Here is a 14,346-nt window from a genome sequence, read left to right on the forward strand (position 1 = left end):
CAAGTTTGTCACCTTCAACCTGAATGTGAAATTCCATCATGTTATGATCACTCTTCCCTAGAGGATCTTTTATAATGAGATGATTAATTAATCCTGTGTCATTACACATTACCAGATCAAAAATAGCCGGTTCCCTGGTTGGTTCCACAATGTATTGTTCTGAGACATTGTCTCAAATACCCTCTATGAACTCATCCTCCAGGCTTCCTTTGCCAATTTTATTTATCCGATCGATATGAAGATTGAAGTTGCTCATGATTATTGTAGTAGCTTTCTTTCAAGTTCCCATTATTTCTTGAATTATACTCTGTCCTACAGTATAGCTACTGTTAGGGGACCTGTAAACTACTCCCACCAGTGACTTCTTTACTTTGCTATTTCTTATCCCCAACCAAACTGACTCGACATCTTAATCTCCCATTCCAAGATCATTTTTCACTAATAATCAGACAAAGGTTGACAGTGAGTCAAAGAAGGAGATATGAGGGCATGTGACCATAAGCTTGGTTGAAGAGCTAGGTTTTAAGGAGCATCTTGAAGAAGGAGAGAGAGGTGTAGAAGTTTAGAAAGGGAATTCCAGAGCTTCGAGTCCAGACAGCTGAAGGTGCGATTGCTCATACTTCAGGTTAAGGATGTTGTGAGGATAGAATTGGAGGAATGCAGAGTTCTCAAAGAGTTGGTGGGGATTACAGAGGTAGGACAGTGTGAAGCTATGGAGGGATTTGGACATGAGTTCCTTATAAGCTACAAGGAACTGTTACAGTAATTGCAGTTAATTATAGTCACATACCACCTTTTCTTTTCAGTCATGGGACATGGGTATCACTGGCTAGGCCAGCATTTGTCACCCATCCCTAATTGCTCGAGAAGGTGGTGAGCTACCTTCTTGAACTGCTGAACAGTGCAGCACATTTCAGAGGGTATTTAAGAGTCACATGTAGGCCAGAAGGACAGATTTCTTTTTCTAAATGAGATGAGTTTTTACAACAATGGTTTCATGGTCACCATTAGACTAGCTTTTTTTTTCCACCTTTCAAATTCAAATTTCACCATCTGCTGGAACAGGATTCAAACCCATCTCCCCAGAGCATTAGCCAAGGTACCTGGGTTACTAGTCTAGTGATATTACCACTATGCCATCACCTCCCCTATGAGGAGCCCTTGTTGTATGTGAAGACTTGTGTTGAGCATAATTAATCCCCAAAGAAACAGCAGGAACCAATTTTGAGAACCTTTCCAAGTGTGCAAGATGTTAAAGCTTCTCTTAGTTGCATCACTCAAAGGCAATATCTACTGACTTTTTGTGCATAAAGAAATATGCTGTTGCAGTGAATCCTTTCAAGAATGGCCTGCACTTCTATGCTTCACAGTATAAAATATCAAGTCTTACAAGGAGTAAAACAGTTTTAAGATAGGAAGTATTTAGCATGGGACCAACAATGTTAGATAGGAGGCTCCAGCACATACAGGTACATGGGGGACAATTATAAGTGCCCCCAGCTGGCACAAGTGGGGTGATAGATTTGAGGCTGAATTTGAGGCTGGGTCACTAACTGCCCCAGTTATACTAGCTCCCTGGTTGCTGCCAATTTGGGTAGGGTCCTTAGATGGACGGCTGGAGCACCTTCCTGTTTCAGGTGGAAGATGACTGCAATATGTAAGTCGGGGTCTTATGGCTGCATCAAGAGTGAGGGCTAAATGAGACATCAATGAGGAATGAGTGTAATATGAGGCTCTGATGAGGAGTGAGGGTTAAATGGGACATCAGTGAGGAATGAGTGTAATATGAGGCTCTGATGAGGAGTGAGGGTTAAATGGGGCATCAGTGAGGAATGAGTGTAATATGAGGCTCTGATGAGGAGTGAGGGTTAAATGGGACATCAGTGAGGAATGAGTGTAATATGAGGCTCTGATGAGGAGTGAGGGTTAAATGGGGCATCAGTGAGGAATGAGTGTAATATGAGGCTCTGATGAGGAGTGAGGGTTAAATGGGGCACTGGTGAATGCGGCCATTCAGTGTTTGTTTTTGGCTTTCTCTTGCCACGTGTTCCGGATATACCTTTTCTGAATTGATGTCAGCTTTTGGAAATCAGTATAAATATCTGGTATGTGAAAAAAAACAGCTCAACTCCCGTTTATTCTGACCTGAGCTTTGAGAGTGACTCCATCTTCGTTAATCTAAAATCTACCACGGACATTGATGAACCTGAGTATAGATTGATGAATCTGGCTGGAGGGGATAATTCACGGGATCATTTGATGGTTTCGTAATTGAAAACGGAAACACTCAGCATATTTGGCCTTGTTGGGTTAACAATGGGGACTGTTCTACTGATTCCAACAGACAGATGGTATTTCCAGGTCAATGAAGCTCTGGCTGATGAACTGAGTGTGACAGGCACTGTGTGGTCAGTTTATCCCATTCAGTGACCGGATCAGAAGCTCGATTTTATTGTCCAACAACCTGTAATCTGAGTATTACTCTGACATTCTAATAGTTTTCAGATTTCGACACTTGCCGTTAAGTGATACAAGGTGAACTATCTTTCTTTCCTTCTACTTATTTAACTCAGGAACAGTGTTGACTCGGTGAGATGACCTCCCGCTATCTCCCTGCCAAGACGATATTATTTGAACAGGATAGGAGTGGGCTCACATACCGGATTCCGGCTCTGTTCTACCTGCCCGGGTCAGGGACCATTCTTGCCTTCGCTGAAGAGAGATTGAGCCCGGCTGATGTTGACGCTAATCTGCTGGTGCTTCGCCGAGGAATGATCTCCAGGACCCATGTGCAGGTGAGTTTGAACCTCGGTAAACCAGTGTTTTCTTCACACTGACCCCAGAGGTAAGCAGCTCCTCAGCCAATCACCCATTCTCCAATGTGGACAGGCTCTTTGATCACAAAGTCAACAGGAATTACTGCCTGGTGATCAGGATCTATGAGATTTCCCCATTAGATTCCTACCCACTCTGTATAGGCTGATTGATCTGCCTGGCTCCGCAGTTTATCGGGCAGTCCATTTAACCTCTCGGCCCTCTAAAGAGCTGAAGTTTTTTTTTAAACTTGCTTTTCTTCCCCATAACTCTTTCCCCGCCACCCCCACTCCCACTCCCCGCCACCCCCACTCCCACTCCCCGCCAAAAACTGACATCAAAACACCCTTCAGGCTTTCACCAAATGGCTATCTTTTTCACCTGAAGGGTATTTGTGGGCCCATCTCAGCCTATCTGGGTTATAGGAACAAGAATAGGCTACTTAACCCCTCGAGCCTGTTTCACTATGCAATGATTTGCAACTTGACTCCATATACCTGCCTCTTCCCATAACCCTTATACCTTTGGAAATATTCTGTTTTAAAATTAACAATCTATCAATTGCTGTTTGTGGAAGATAGTTCCAAATTTCTACCACCCTTTACATGTAGAAATGTCTCCTAATTTCACTCCTGAAGGGTCTGTCTCTAATTTTCAGACTTTGCTTCAGAGTCCTAAACTCCCTAACAAATGAATATAGTTTCTTTTTATCCATGGTATCTATTCCCCTTTTAATATCTTAAATTTCAATCAAATCATCCCTTAACCTGCTAAATTTCAGGGACTGCAACCCTAACTTGTGTAATCTCTCCTCCTAATTGAACTTTTATCCTTCTAGTAAATCACATTGCACTCCCTCCATGGCCAATATATCCTTTGTCATGCAGGCCCCCACCTGCCAAGAAAGAGGCACATTAAATTTGCCACATGAACATTGATTTTTAAACTCTTACTGGAGTAAAGAAAGAACTTGCTTTTTTAAGAGAACACCAGACCCTTGACTGGAAAGACATTTGCATAATAAGACAGTACTTGGAAAGGACAAAGGGGCCACTCCCTGCTCCAATTTAATCCACAATGGACTTTGATTACCAGACGTCGAAGGTGGAAAAGCTAGCATTCCAGGTTGACTGCTAAGATGTTCCCAATACACAGAAGAGACCTGGTCTAACCAGTCAGTCACATGACCACCTGCTGGCCAACTAGGAGTTTTAAATGGGAGAAAGTGTTTGAAGACCAAAAGCTCTTTGCTTCTGGACTGAGAACATCTCTTTCCTGTCGGCTCTCATCTCTCTCTCTAGCTTCAGAATCCATTGAAGACGTAGGAACCCCGAGAGAGAAAAGTCTCCTATAATGAACAAGGTTTAAGAAGAATACTGGGCCTCAATGAAAAGCAAGATCTCCTGACAAGCAAGGACTACAGTGAGCTCTAAGCACCGTAACAAAAACCCCTCATCTGAGATTGCCTCAAACCTCTCCACTATTTTTCTTCTCTTTTCTGTCTCTATTTGCATGTGTGTATCCGTAGGCATTAACCAAATTAGAGTGCAAGTTTTTAATGAATTTCACTTTTCTTTAAACCTAAGAAAGCCTGTTTGTGCTCGTTTCTTTGCCTTGTAATTGGAAAGTGAACAAGGAATCACAGAAGGGGAAGCTTAAAACGTGTGTTTAAACAAAACCCTCTTACAATAAGACCAAGTGAAGACTAAAAGGACCCCCAGACACCTTTCTCACTTGGTCGTAACATCTTCCTAAGGTGTTGTACCCAGAACTGTACTCTGTACTCCAGGTGTAGTCTTTGTATAGCTGAAGCATGACTTCTACTCCCTATTTTCTAAAAGGCCAGCATTCCATTAGCTTTTTTGACTTTCTGTACCTGTTTGAATTTTAGAGTCAGTTGTACAACACAGAAACAGGCCCTTTGGCCAACGCGCCTGTCAAGCACCCGTCCAATCTAATCCCATTTTCCCGCACTTGGCTTGTAGCCTTGTATGCTATGGTGTTTCAAGTGCTCATCTAAATTCTACTTAAATATTGTAAGGGTTCCTGCCTCTACCACCCCTTCAGGCAGCGTGTTCCAGATTCCAACCACCCTCTGGGTGAAAAAACATTTCCTCAACTCTCCTCTAAACCTCCTGCCCCTTACCTTTAAATCTATCCCCCCTGGTTATTTTCCCCTCTGCTAAGGGAAATCGTTTCTTCCTATCAATGCCCCTCCATAATTTTGTATACCTCAATCAGCCTTCTCCACTCCAAGGAAAACAAACCCAGCCTATCCAGTCTCTTCATAACTGACATGCTCCAGCCCAGGGAACATCCTGATTCTCCTCTGCACCCTCTCTGGTGCAATCTCCACTTTCCGGTAGGTAGGTAGGTCGGTCTGTCATTAGAATGTATTCCTAGGACCAAAGTGAATGACCTCAAATTCTCTTGCATTGAAATCCATCTTGGTTTTGCCCATTCACCTAATCTATTAATAATTCTGTATAATTTTAGCATTTCTATTTACACTGCTTAGAATGCTGCCTATCTTTATCATTGGTAAATTTGGACATGTGGCTTTCTATTTCATCGTTTAAATCATTAATAAATAGTGAATAGTTGAGGCCCCAACACAACATTGCAGGAAACCACTGGTCGCATTTGCTGTTGGAAGATTGAAAAGTTTATTTTCATACTCCGTTTGTAGCTCTTACTGTTTTGTCACCTCTTTGCTGTTCTTTGTATCTTTCCCATTTGTCAGGATCAGTTCTATATTTTGCATTTTTTTGTATACTTTTGCTTTTAGTTCTGTTATCTCTTTTTAGTCATCTATGGCTTTCACCCTCCCCCGGCAAGTAGAGCTCTTGCCCCTTGGGGTATAAACTGGTTCTCAATCAAATTCTTTTATTGAACACCTACTGATCATAGTAAACTGGGCAAAATGACATGGACAGTCTCTGTCTCATTGCATTGAAATACATAAGTCTAGAATCTTAGTTGTTTCACATTTTCCCCCTTTCAAACACTTGTGTTGAAATCGATCCTATCCCTATTTGACAAATGACTTTGACTGGATCGAAGGTATGGTTGCTAAATTTGCTGATACAAAGATAGGTAGGAAAGTAAGTTGTGAAGAGGATATGAGGCTACAAAGGGATATAGATAGGTTAATTGAGTGGGCAAAGACATGGCAAATGAAGTATAATGTAGGAAAATGTAAAATTGTCCACTTTGACAGGGAGAATAAATAAGCATAATATCTAAATGGTGAGAGATGGCAGAGCTCGGAGATGCAGAGGGATCTGGGTGTCCTGATGCATGAATTACAAAAGTATTCAGGTTCAGCAATTAATGAGGAAAGCTAATAGAATGTTATCGTTTTATTGAGGGGAATTGAATACAAAAGTAGGGAGGTTCTGCTTCAGTTATACAGGACATTGGTGAGGCGACATCTGGAATACTGTGTACAGTATTGTTCTTTTAAGGAAGGATATAAATGCACTGGAAGCAGTTCTGAGAAGGTATACTAGACTAATACCTGGAAAGGTTGGACAGACAAGGCTTGTATCCGCTGGAGTTTAGGAGAATAAGAGGTGACTTGATTGAAACATATAAGATCCTGAGGGGTCTTAACAGGATGGATGTGGAAAGGATATTTCCGCTTGTGGAAGAATCTAGAACTAGGGGTCACTGTTCCTAGTTTGCATGAGTAGGCCACTCAGCCCTTCGAGCCTACTCCACCATTCAATAGATCATGGCTGTTCTGAATGCAACCTCAACTCCACATTCCCAACTACTCCCGATAACCTTTCACCCACTTACTCAAGAATCTATCTACTTCTGCCTTAAAAAATATTTAAAGGCTCTGCTTCCACTGCCTTTTAAGAAAGAGTTCCAAAGACACTCAACCCTCAAAAAAATCTCCTGTTTTAAATGGGCGGCCCCTTTATTTTTGAACAGGTATGTTCACTGTCCCATTGGTATTACTAAATCTAGTATGACATGGCTTTTAGGACATGTTTTGGACACACTCGAAATTCACTTTCTCATGTGCTTTTCTGCTTGTCCCAATCAATATGAAAGTTTTTAAAAACCCTCATTAAAACCATTCTGCCTGTGCTACATGCTTGTCTAATCTCTGGATTTATATATCTTCTACTTCACAGTTTCTACCAGTGGCTCTGTGCACAACTCACTACTATCTTAAATCGTATTCTATTAATTCTAACCATAAAGTCTCTCAACTGCTTACTTATCTCTCATCTTAACATTGAAATGAGTTCATCCTTAATCGCTAAAGTTACTTTCTTCTCCCTCCCTTTCCTCCGCCCTGCGTGCCCCCCAGCGCCTCCCACACACTAATCTTGGTATATGTTGTTGCCAGTTCTGACCATCTTGCAGCCATGTCATGCTCTCCTAGTTGAATTTGCACCTGGAATAAATTCAATTTATTCCTTACAGTCTCTCTGTCCTACCCAGCATCCACACCCTACTGTAGACATCACAGTAATCCTTCCAATTTGTTACCTCAGCCTTGGATGTTGAGCCCAGTTGTAATCACAAGTTTGAGATCACTCAACTGAAGTCAGTGAAGACAAAGCAAAACAAAAGTTTTCTGATTATTTGCATGTCAGTTCTATATAGAAACTCTTAGATTTGCAGCATACTCTGGTATAAATGGGAAGTTTAAGATTAGAGATGGGTGTGTCCATGTACTGTTGCAGCCTATCTGTTCTAGCTCCCACACTACAATAGAGGTGACCATTATTGCCTTTATCTCCAGACAGATATTGCTATAGACTCACCTGGAAGTTTAATTTCTACAGTGTTAAAAGTGCATTGAAATGGTAAACTAGTTCTCTAATGGTTAATATTAGGGATCTTGTCAACCTGTGGAGCCCCCAGACCAGCTTCCTTAAGAGCTGAACTTTATAATCAATGGGCAGGTTCACTGCAGGAGTATGTAAGGATAAAACATGTAAAGAGCAAAATGTGAAACATAAACCATGGTCAAGTCACAAAATTAACAAGTTACTTTCACCAATTGAAGGTAAACAACTTAACGATTAGATGAAAAAGTTAAGATTATCTGGCTAAGTGACTGGGTGGAAAATGTGGGTCTGGTGGCGACTAGTGAGGCGGGGGAAACATTGGGTTCGACGGTAGAAAATGGGATAGTTTACTGAAATTGTGATTATGCCATGGGAGGGCAAGGTGGAAGAGAAGCTGAGTTAAATCAAGAACCCAGCTTGGTGTTTTGAAAGTCCATGTGCACATCAACAGCATTGCCCTCATTAACCCTCTGTTACCTCCCTTTTTAAAAAAAAAAACTCCAAGTTAGTTGAACATGATTTTCCCTTAAGAAATCCATGGTGGCTTTCCTTTTAATTATCTTGCATTTGTCCATGTAACTCTTGATTTTTGTCACAAATTATTTTTCTCTGGAAGTTTTCCCACAAGTGAAATTAAACTGACTGGCCTGTAGTTGCTGGGCTTATCTACACCCTTTTTGAACAAGGGTGTAACATTTGCAATTCTCCAGTCCTCTGGCAGCACCCGAGTCCAAGGAAGACTGAAAAATTATGGCCAGTGCCTCTGTGATTTCCACCCTTGCTTCCTCCATATCCTTGGATGCATTTCATTTGGCCCTGGTGTCTTATCCACTTTAAGTACGGACAGTCTATCTAATACTTCCTCTTTATCAATCTTAAACCTCTCTAGTGTCTGACCTACCTCTTTCAATATTGTCTGGGTTGCATCCTCTTCCTTGATAAAGACAGATGCAAAATATTTATTTAATACCTCAGCTATGCCCTCTGCCTCCATATGTAAATCTCTTTTCTGGTCCCTAATTGGCCCCACTCCTCCTCCTTTTACTATTTTTATATGCCTGTAGAAAACTTTGGTATTTCCTTTAATGCTAGATGCCAATCTCTTTTTATGCTCTTTGCTTCTCTTATTTGCTTTCTCACTTCCCCTCTGGATCTTCAGCCTGGTTCTCAATAGTATTGTCTTCCTGACGTCTGTCATAAGCACACTTTTTTTTTCTTTATCTTAATCTCTACCTCATTAGTCATCCAGGGAGCTCTGTATTTGTTTGCTCTACTTAGTTCCCTTCGAGGGAACATACCTTGACTGTGCCCGAACTATCTCCTCTTTGGAGGTAGCCCATTGTTCATCTATTGGTTTTCCTGTCAGCTTTTGACTCCAATTTATTCACCCCAGTTCCATTCTTACCCCATTGAAATTGGCCTTCCCCCAGTTAATTATGCTTACCCTGGATTGCTCTGTACTTTTCCATAGTCACCTAAACCTTATGATACAATGATCACTATTCCTAAATGTTCTCCTACTGATACTTCAACCACTTGGCCCACCTTTTTTTTTATTCATTCATGGGATGTGGGCGTCACTGGCTAGGCCAGCATTTGTTGCCCATCCCTAATTGCCCTTAAGGTGGTGAGCTACCTTCTTGAACCACTGCAGTCCATATGTGGGGTAGGTATACCCACAGTGCAGTTAGGAAGGGAGTTCCAGGATTTTGACCCAGTGACAGTGAAGGAAGGCCAATTATAGTTCCAAGTCAGGATGGTGTGTGACTTGGATGGGAACTTGCAGGTGGTGATCCCATGCATCTGCTGCTCTTGTCCTTCGAGGTGGTAGAGGTCATGGGTTTGGAAGGTGCTGTCTTAGCCTTGGTGCATTGCTGCAGTGCATCTTGTAGATGGTACACACTGCTGCCACTGTGCGTCGGTGGAGGGAGTGAATGTTTGTAGATGGTGTGCCAATCAAGTGGGCTGCTTTGTCCTGGATGGTGTCAAGCTTCTTGTGTTGGAGCTGCACCCATCCAGGCAAGTGGAGAGTATTCCATCACACTCCTGACTTGTGCCTTGTAGATGGTGGACAGGCTTTGGGGAGTCAGGAGATGAGTTACTCATTCCCAAGAACCAGGTCCAGCAGTGCCTTCTTTCTTATCGGACTGGCACACTCTAGGAACACACTCTAGGAACTCTTGCCCCTCGCTGCCCTTTACACTACAATTATCCCAGTCTATGTTTGGATAATTCAAGTCCCCCATCAAAACTACCCTATAATTTTTGCACCTCTAATTTCCTTGCAAATTTGTTCCTCCACGTCCTTCCCACTAGCTGGTGGCCTATAGACAACACCCAGCAATGTAACTGCACCTTTTCTGTTCCTTGGCTCTAGGCAAATTGATTCTGTCCTTGACCCCTCTGGGACATCTTTTTTTCCTCCAGCACTGCAATGTTCTTGATCAATACTGCCACCCCTCCCCCTTTTTCCCTTTTCTATCTTTCCTGAACACCTTGTATCCAGGAATATGTAACACCCAGTCCTGCCCTTCTTTGATCCAGGTCTCTGTTATAGCCACAACTATAGGGAATAGTACTTTATTAGGTAGGGTCAGAGTAAGGGAGAAAGTAATAGTCTGAATCAGGGTTAAAGTGCATGTATGTGAATGCAGAGTGTGGTTAATATGACCAGTGAGGTACAGGCACAGATTGCCCCAACTCCATTCTTCATGCATGCACATTAACCCTGATTCAGACTATTACTTTCTCCCTTACTCTGACCCTACCTAATAAAGTACTATTCCCTACTCTTGTGCTATCTATCTCTCCCAGTATTTGTGCAGCTTGGTATTTCTCTTTAATACTCCTGGTTACCAGTTTTGCTTCCCTCCAATCTGAACTCCCTCTCAGGTTTCCATCACCCTGACAGTTTTTAGTTTAAACCCTCCCCAACAGCACTTGCAAATCTCCCTTCAAGGATATTCGTCCCAGTCCTGCTAAAATGCAACCTATCCATCATGTACAGGTCCTACCTACCCCAGAACCGGTCCCAATGTCTTAGAAATCTGATGCCCTCCCTCCTACACCAGTTCTCCAGCCATGTGTTCAATCACTCAATTCTCCTATTCCTATGTTCACTTGCATGTGGGACTGGGAATAATCCTGAGATTACTGCTTTTAAGTCCTGCTTTTTAATCTCCTTCCCAGCTCCCTAAAATCTGCTTTCAGGACCTCATCCCCCTTCTTACCTATGTCATTGGTACCAATGTGGACCACGACCTCTGGCTGTTCACCCTCCCCCAGAAGAATGTCCTGCAGCCTATTCGTGACATCCTTGACCCTGGCATCAGGGAGGCAACACTTTTCTTGATGGAAAAATCATGTTTTAACTAACTTGCTGGAGTTTTTTGAGGAGGTAATAAAGGGCTGATGAGGACAATGCTGTTGATGTGTACGTGAACTTTCAAAAGGCATTTGATACAGTGCTACACAACAGACTTGTGAGCAAACGTTTAGCTCATGGCATAAAAGGGACGGTAGCAACATGGATACAAAATTGGCTGAGTGACAGGAAACAGTAGTGGTTAATGGATGTTTTTTGGGCTGGAGGAAGGTTTGTAGTGGAGTTCCCCAGGGATCAGTGTTGGGACCCTTGCAATTCCTGATGTATATTAATGACCTAGACCTTGGTGTACAAGGCACAATTTCAAAATTTGCAGATGATCTGAAACTTGGAAGCATTGTGAACTGTGAAGAGGTTAGTGTAGAACTTCAAAAGGACATAGACAAGTTGGTGGAATGGCCAGACAGGTGGCAGATAAAGTTCAATGCAGAGAAATGTGAAGTGATTCATTTTGGTAGGAGGAACATGGAGAGACAATATAGAATACAGGGTACAACTCTTAAAAAGGGGGTGAAAGAGCAGAGGGACCTGGGGGTATATGTGCATAAATCATCAAATGTAGCAAGACGGGCTGAGAGCAGTTAATAAAGCATACAGTATCCTGGGCTTTATTAATAGGGGCATAGAGTACAAGAGCAAGGAAGTTATGTTGAACTTGTATGAGATGCTAGTTTGGCCTCAGCTGGAGTATTGCATCCGATTCTGGGTGCTGCACTTGAGGAAAGATGCGAGAGCATTGGAGAGAGTACAGAAGCGATTCATAAGAATGGTTCCAGGGATGAGGAATTTCAGTTATGAAGATAGATTGGAGATGTCAGGACTGTTTTCCTTGGAGAAGACAAATGCTTTGACAGAGGTATTCAAAATCATGAAGGGTCTGGATAGACAGAGAAACCGTTCCCACTTGTGAAAGGATTGAGAATGAGGGGGCACAGATTTCAAGTCTTCAGTAAGGAGCAAAAGTAACATGAGGAAATACTTTTTCACGCAGTGAGTGGTTAAGGTCTGGAATGTGCTGCCTGAAAATGTGGAGGTAGGTTCAATTGAAGCATTCAAAAGGGAATTAGACCTTTTGTATTAAAAGGAAGAATGTGCAGGGTTATGGGGAGAAGGCAGGGGAATGGGACTGAGGGAATTGCTCTGAGCCAGTGTGGACACGATGGGCTGAATGGCATCCTGCCCTGTAACAATTCTGAGGCATAAGTTGTTAAAGGATGAGGAGTTCCATGGGTAGAGTTTTCTTTAATGAAAAGTAAAGTTGCCTCTGAATTTATGCACAATTAGCTTTGTCCACTTTCACCTTTTTTATTTCCGTAAATAAAAGCTGAGGTGAAATTTCACTGGAGGTGGGAGTCTCAATTTCACCATGTAACTGGGAAATTGACCTAAAGCTCAACTGGCTGTTTCTGGCATTTCTCCAGGGTTGCTGCTGATCTTTTTCTCTCCACCACCCCCACTAGTTACACTGGGAGAGCCTGTGCCAGTGTGAAATTTTATCTGGTTATATTCATATTTACATGGACAGCAACCTGAAATCTGCACTATTTGTCTCCAGCTCAACCCCTGCTCATTTTTTCTTTTTTCAGTGGGAGAATATAGAAGCTCTCCAGTCTGCCCACCTGAAGAATCACAGGTCCATGAATCCATGCCCTGTGTATGATAGTTCCACCAACACCCTCTTCCTCCTCTTCATTGCCATCCTGGGGCACACCACAGAATCCTATCAGCTCATCACTGGCAATAATGTGACTCGCCTCTGCTGTGTGAGCAGCACTGACCAGGGCCAGAGCTGGAGTGCCCTCACTGACCTGACTGATTCTACCATTGGCTGCTCCATTAAAGAGTGGGCAACCTTTGCTTTGGGCCCAGGGCACGGCATCCAGCTCAAGTCCGGGAGACTCGTGATCCCAGCATACACCTATCACATTGACTCCAAAGAATGTTTTGGAAGAATCTGCAAGACCAGCCCTCATTCCTTCACTTTCTACAGTGACGACCATGGCAAGGTTTGGAAGTTTGGAGAGTTTATAGCCAACCTGGAGACTGTGGAGTGCCAGGTGGTATCAGTGGATGAAGAAGATGGGCACAATGTCCTGTACTGTAATGCCAGGACACCCTTTAACTTCCGGGCTCAGGCACTCAGCACAGACTGTGGCGCTGCCTTCCTGGAAGGACAGATCATCCCTAAGCTGGTGGAGCCGCCCCGGGGATGCCATGGTAGTGTCATTGGTTTTCCGGCTCCCATAGCCTCGTGGCGTGAAGAGCTGGCTGTCATCCATGGCTCCTACTCTGAGAAGCAGCAGCCAGCACAACCTCAACACAAGAAGCTCAACTTTCAAACTCCAACATGGGTCCTCTACTCTCACCCAACAAGCCCGGTATCACGGCTCCACCTGGGGCTTTATCTCAGTACATTCCCACGGGATCCTTACAGTTGGACTGAGCCCTGGATTATCCATGAAGGTCCCAGTGCTTATTCAGACCTAGCATTCATCGAGTTGGCCTCTCCCAAAGTCCATGAGACTCTGCTCCCCACCGTGGCATTCGCCTGCCTTTACGAATGCGGATTCAGATCGCCGTATGAGAAAATCGCGTTTAGCCTGTTTACGATGTGTGAACTACTCCACAATATTCCCCATTTACCCGCAGAGTCCCGGGAGGAGCTGAGCACCACGCGTAGCCCTGTCTGCTGTCCCATTACATGAAGTCCACAAGGGGAGGTCCATTTTCATGGGAGTTGCTAGATGGTGATTAAAATGCGTTTAGCTACAATAAACCACTTAATTAGCTCGAACACATTTCCAAGGAATACTTTTTAGTTGCTTGAAGCAAAATAAAATGACTTTATAGCAAACCCTGACTTTTCCTTTCTTGTCTAAGGATGTGGTTTGGCCTATCTTGCTTGACTCCTGAGGTACATTGGAGTTTGAATGCAAACTTGGTCTACTTCAGAAATGTTTAAATGTAGGCTGTAAAGTTGAGCCTGAGTTTCGATGCCCAATGAGCAAAACTGTGTATTATAAAATTCTGTATTGAGAGCCATTCTGTGTTCCAGCAGTGTGCTGTGAATGTTGGTCTTTGGTCTCATACTGAGGGGTTGCTGTTCAAGTCCAAAGAACCCATCTTGTTTAAATCCAGTGGCCAACATTTAACTAGCACCTTATACCAATGGAGTAATAACTGAGTGAACCTATAATTTAAATACAGGTAATAAAGCTGACCTAAACAGTTGCCGCCTTTCTCATCTAGGCACTTGTCCCTTGAGTTTCTTCAGTGCTCAAATCTGCCAACAGCTTCTGAAGCATTTGTTTTCAGTGGTGAGAATGATCCCCT

General features: G+C 43.1%; 1 protein-coding gene across 1 annotated transcript; it reads left to right on the top strand.

The window, feature by feature from the left end:
• The first annotated feature begins 2,594 nt into the window (after positions 1-2,594).
• On the top strand, positions 2,595-13,762 carry neu4 (sialidase 4). The gene is made up of 2 exons (XM_068041351.1): positions 2,595-2,795; positions 12,600-13,762. Exons 1-2 carry the CDS (start codon positions 2,595-2,597, stop codon positions 13,716-13,718), a joined length of 1,320 nt encoding a protein of 439 aa, XP_067897452.1. The 3' UTR covers positions 13,719-13,762.
• Positions 13,763-14,346: the final 584 nt, after the last annotated feature.

Source organism: Heterodontus francisci, chromosome 11, assembly GCF_036365525.1.
Source record: "Heterodontus francisci isolate sHetFra1 chromosome 11, sHetFra1.hap1, whole genome shotgun sequence".
Taxonomy (NCBI): Eukaryota; Metazoa; Chordata; class Chondrichthyes; order Heterodontiformes; family Heterodontidae; genus Heterodontus; species Heterodontus francisci.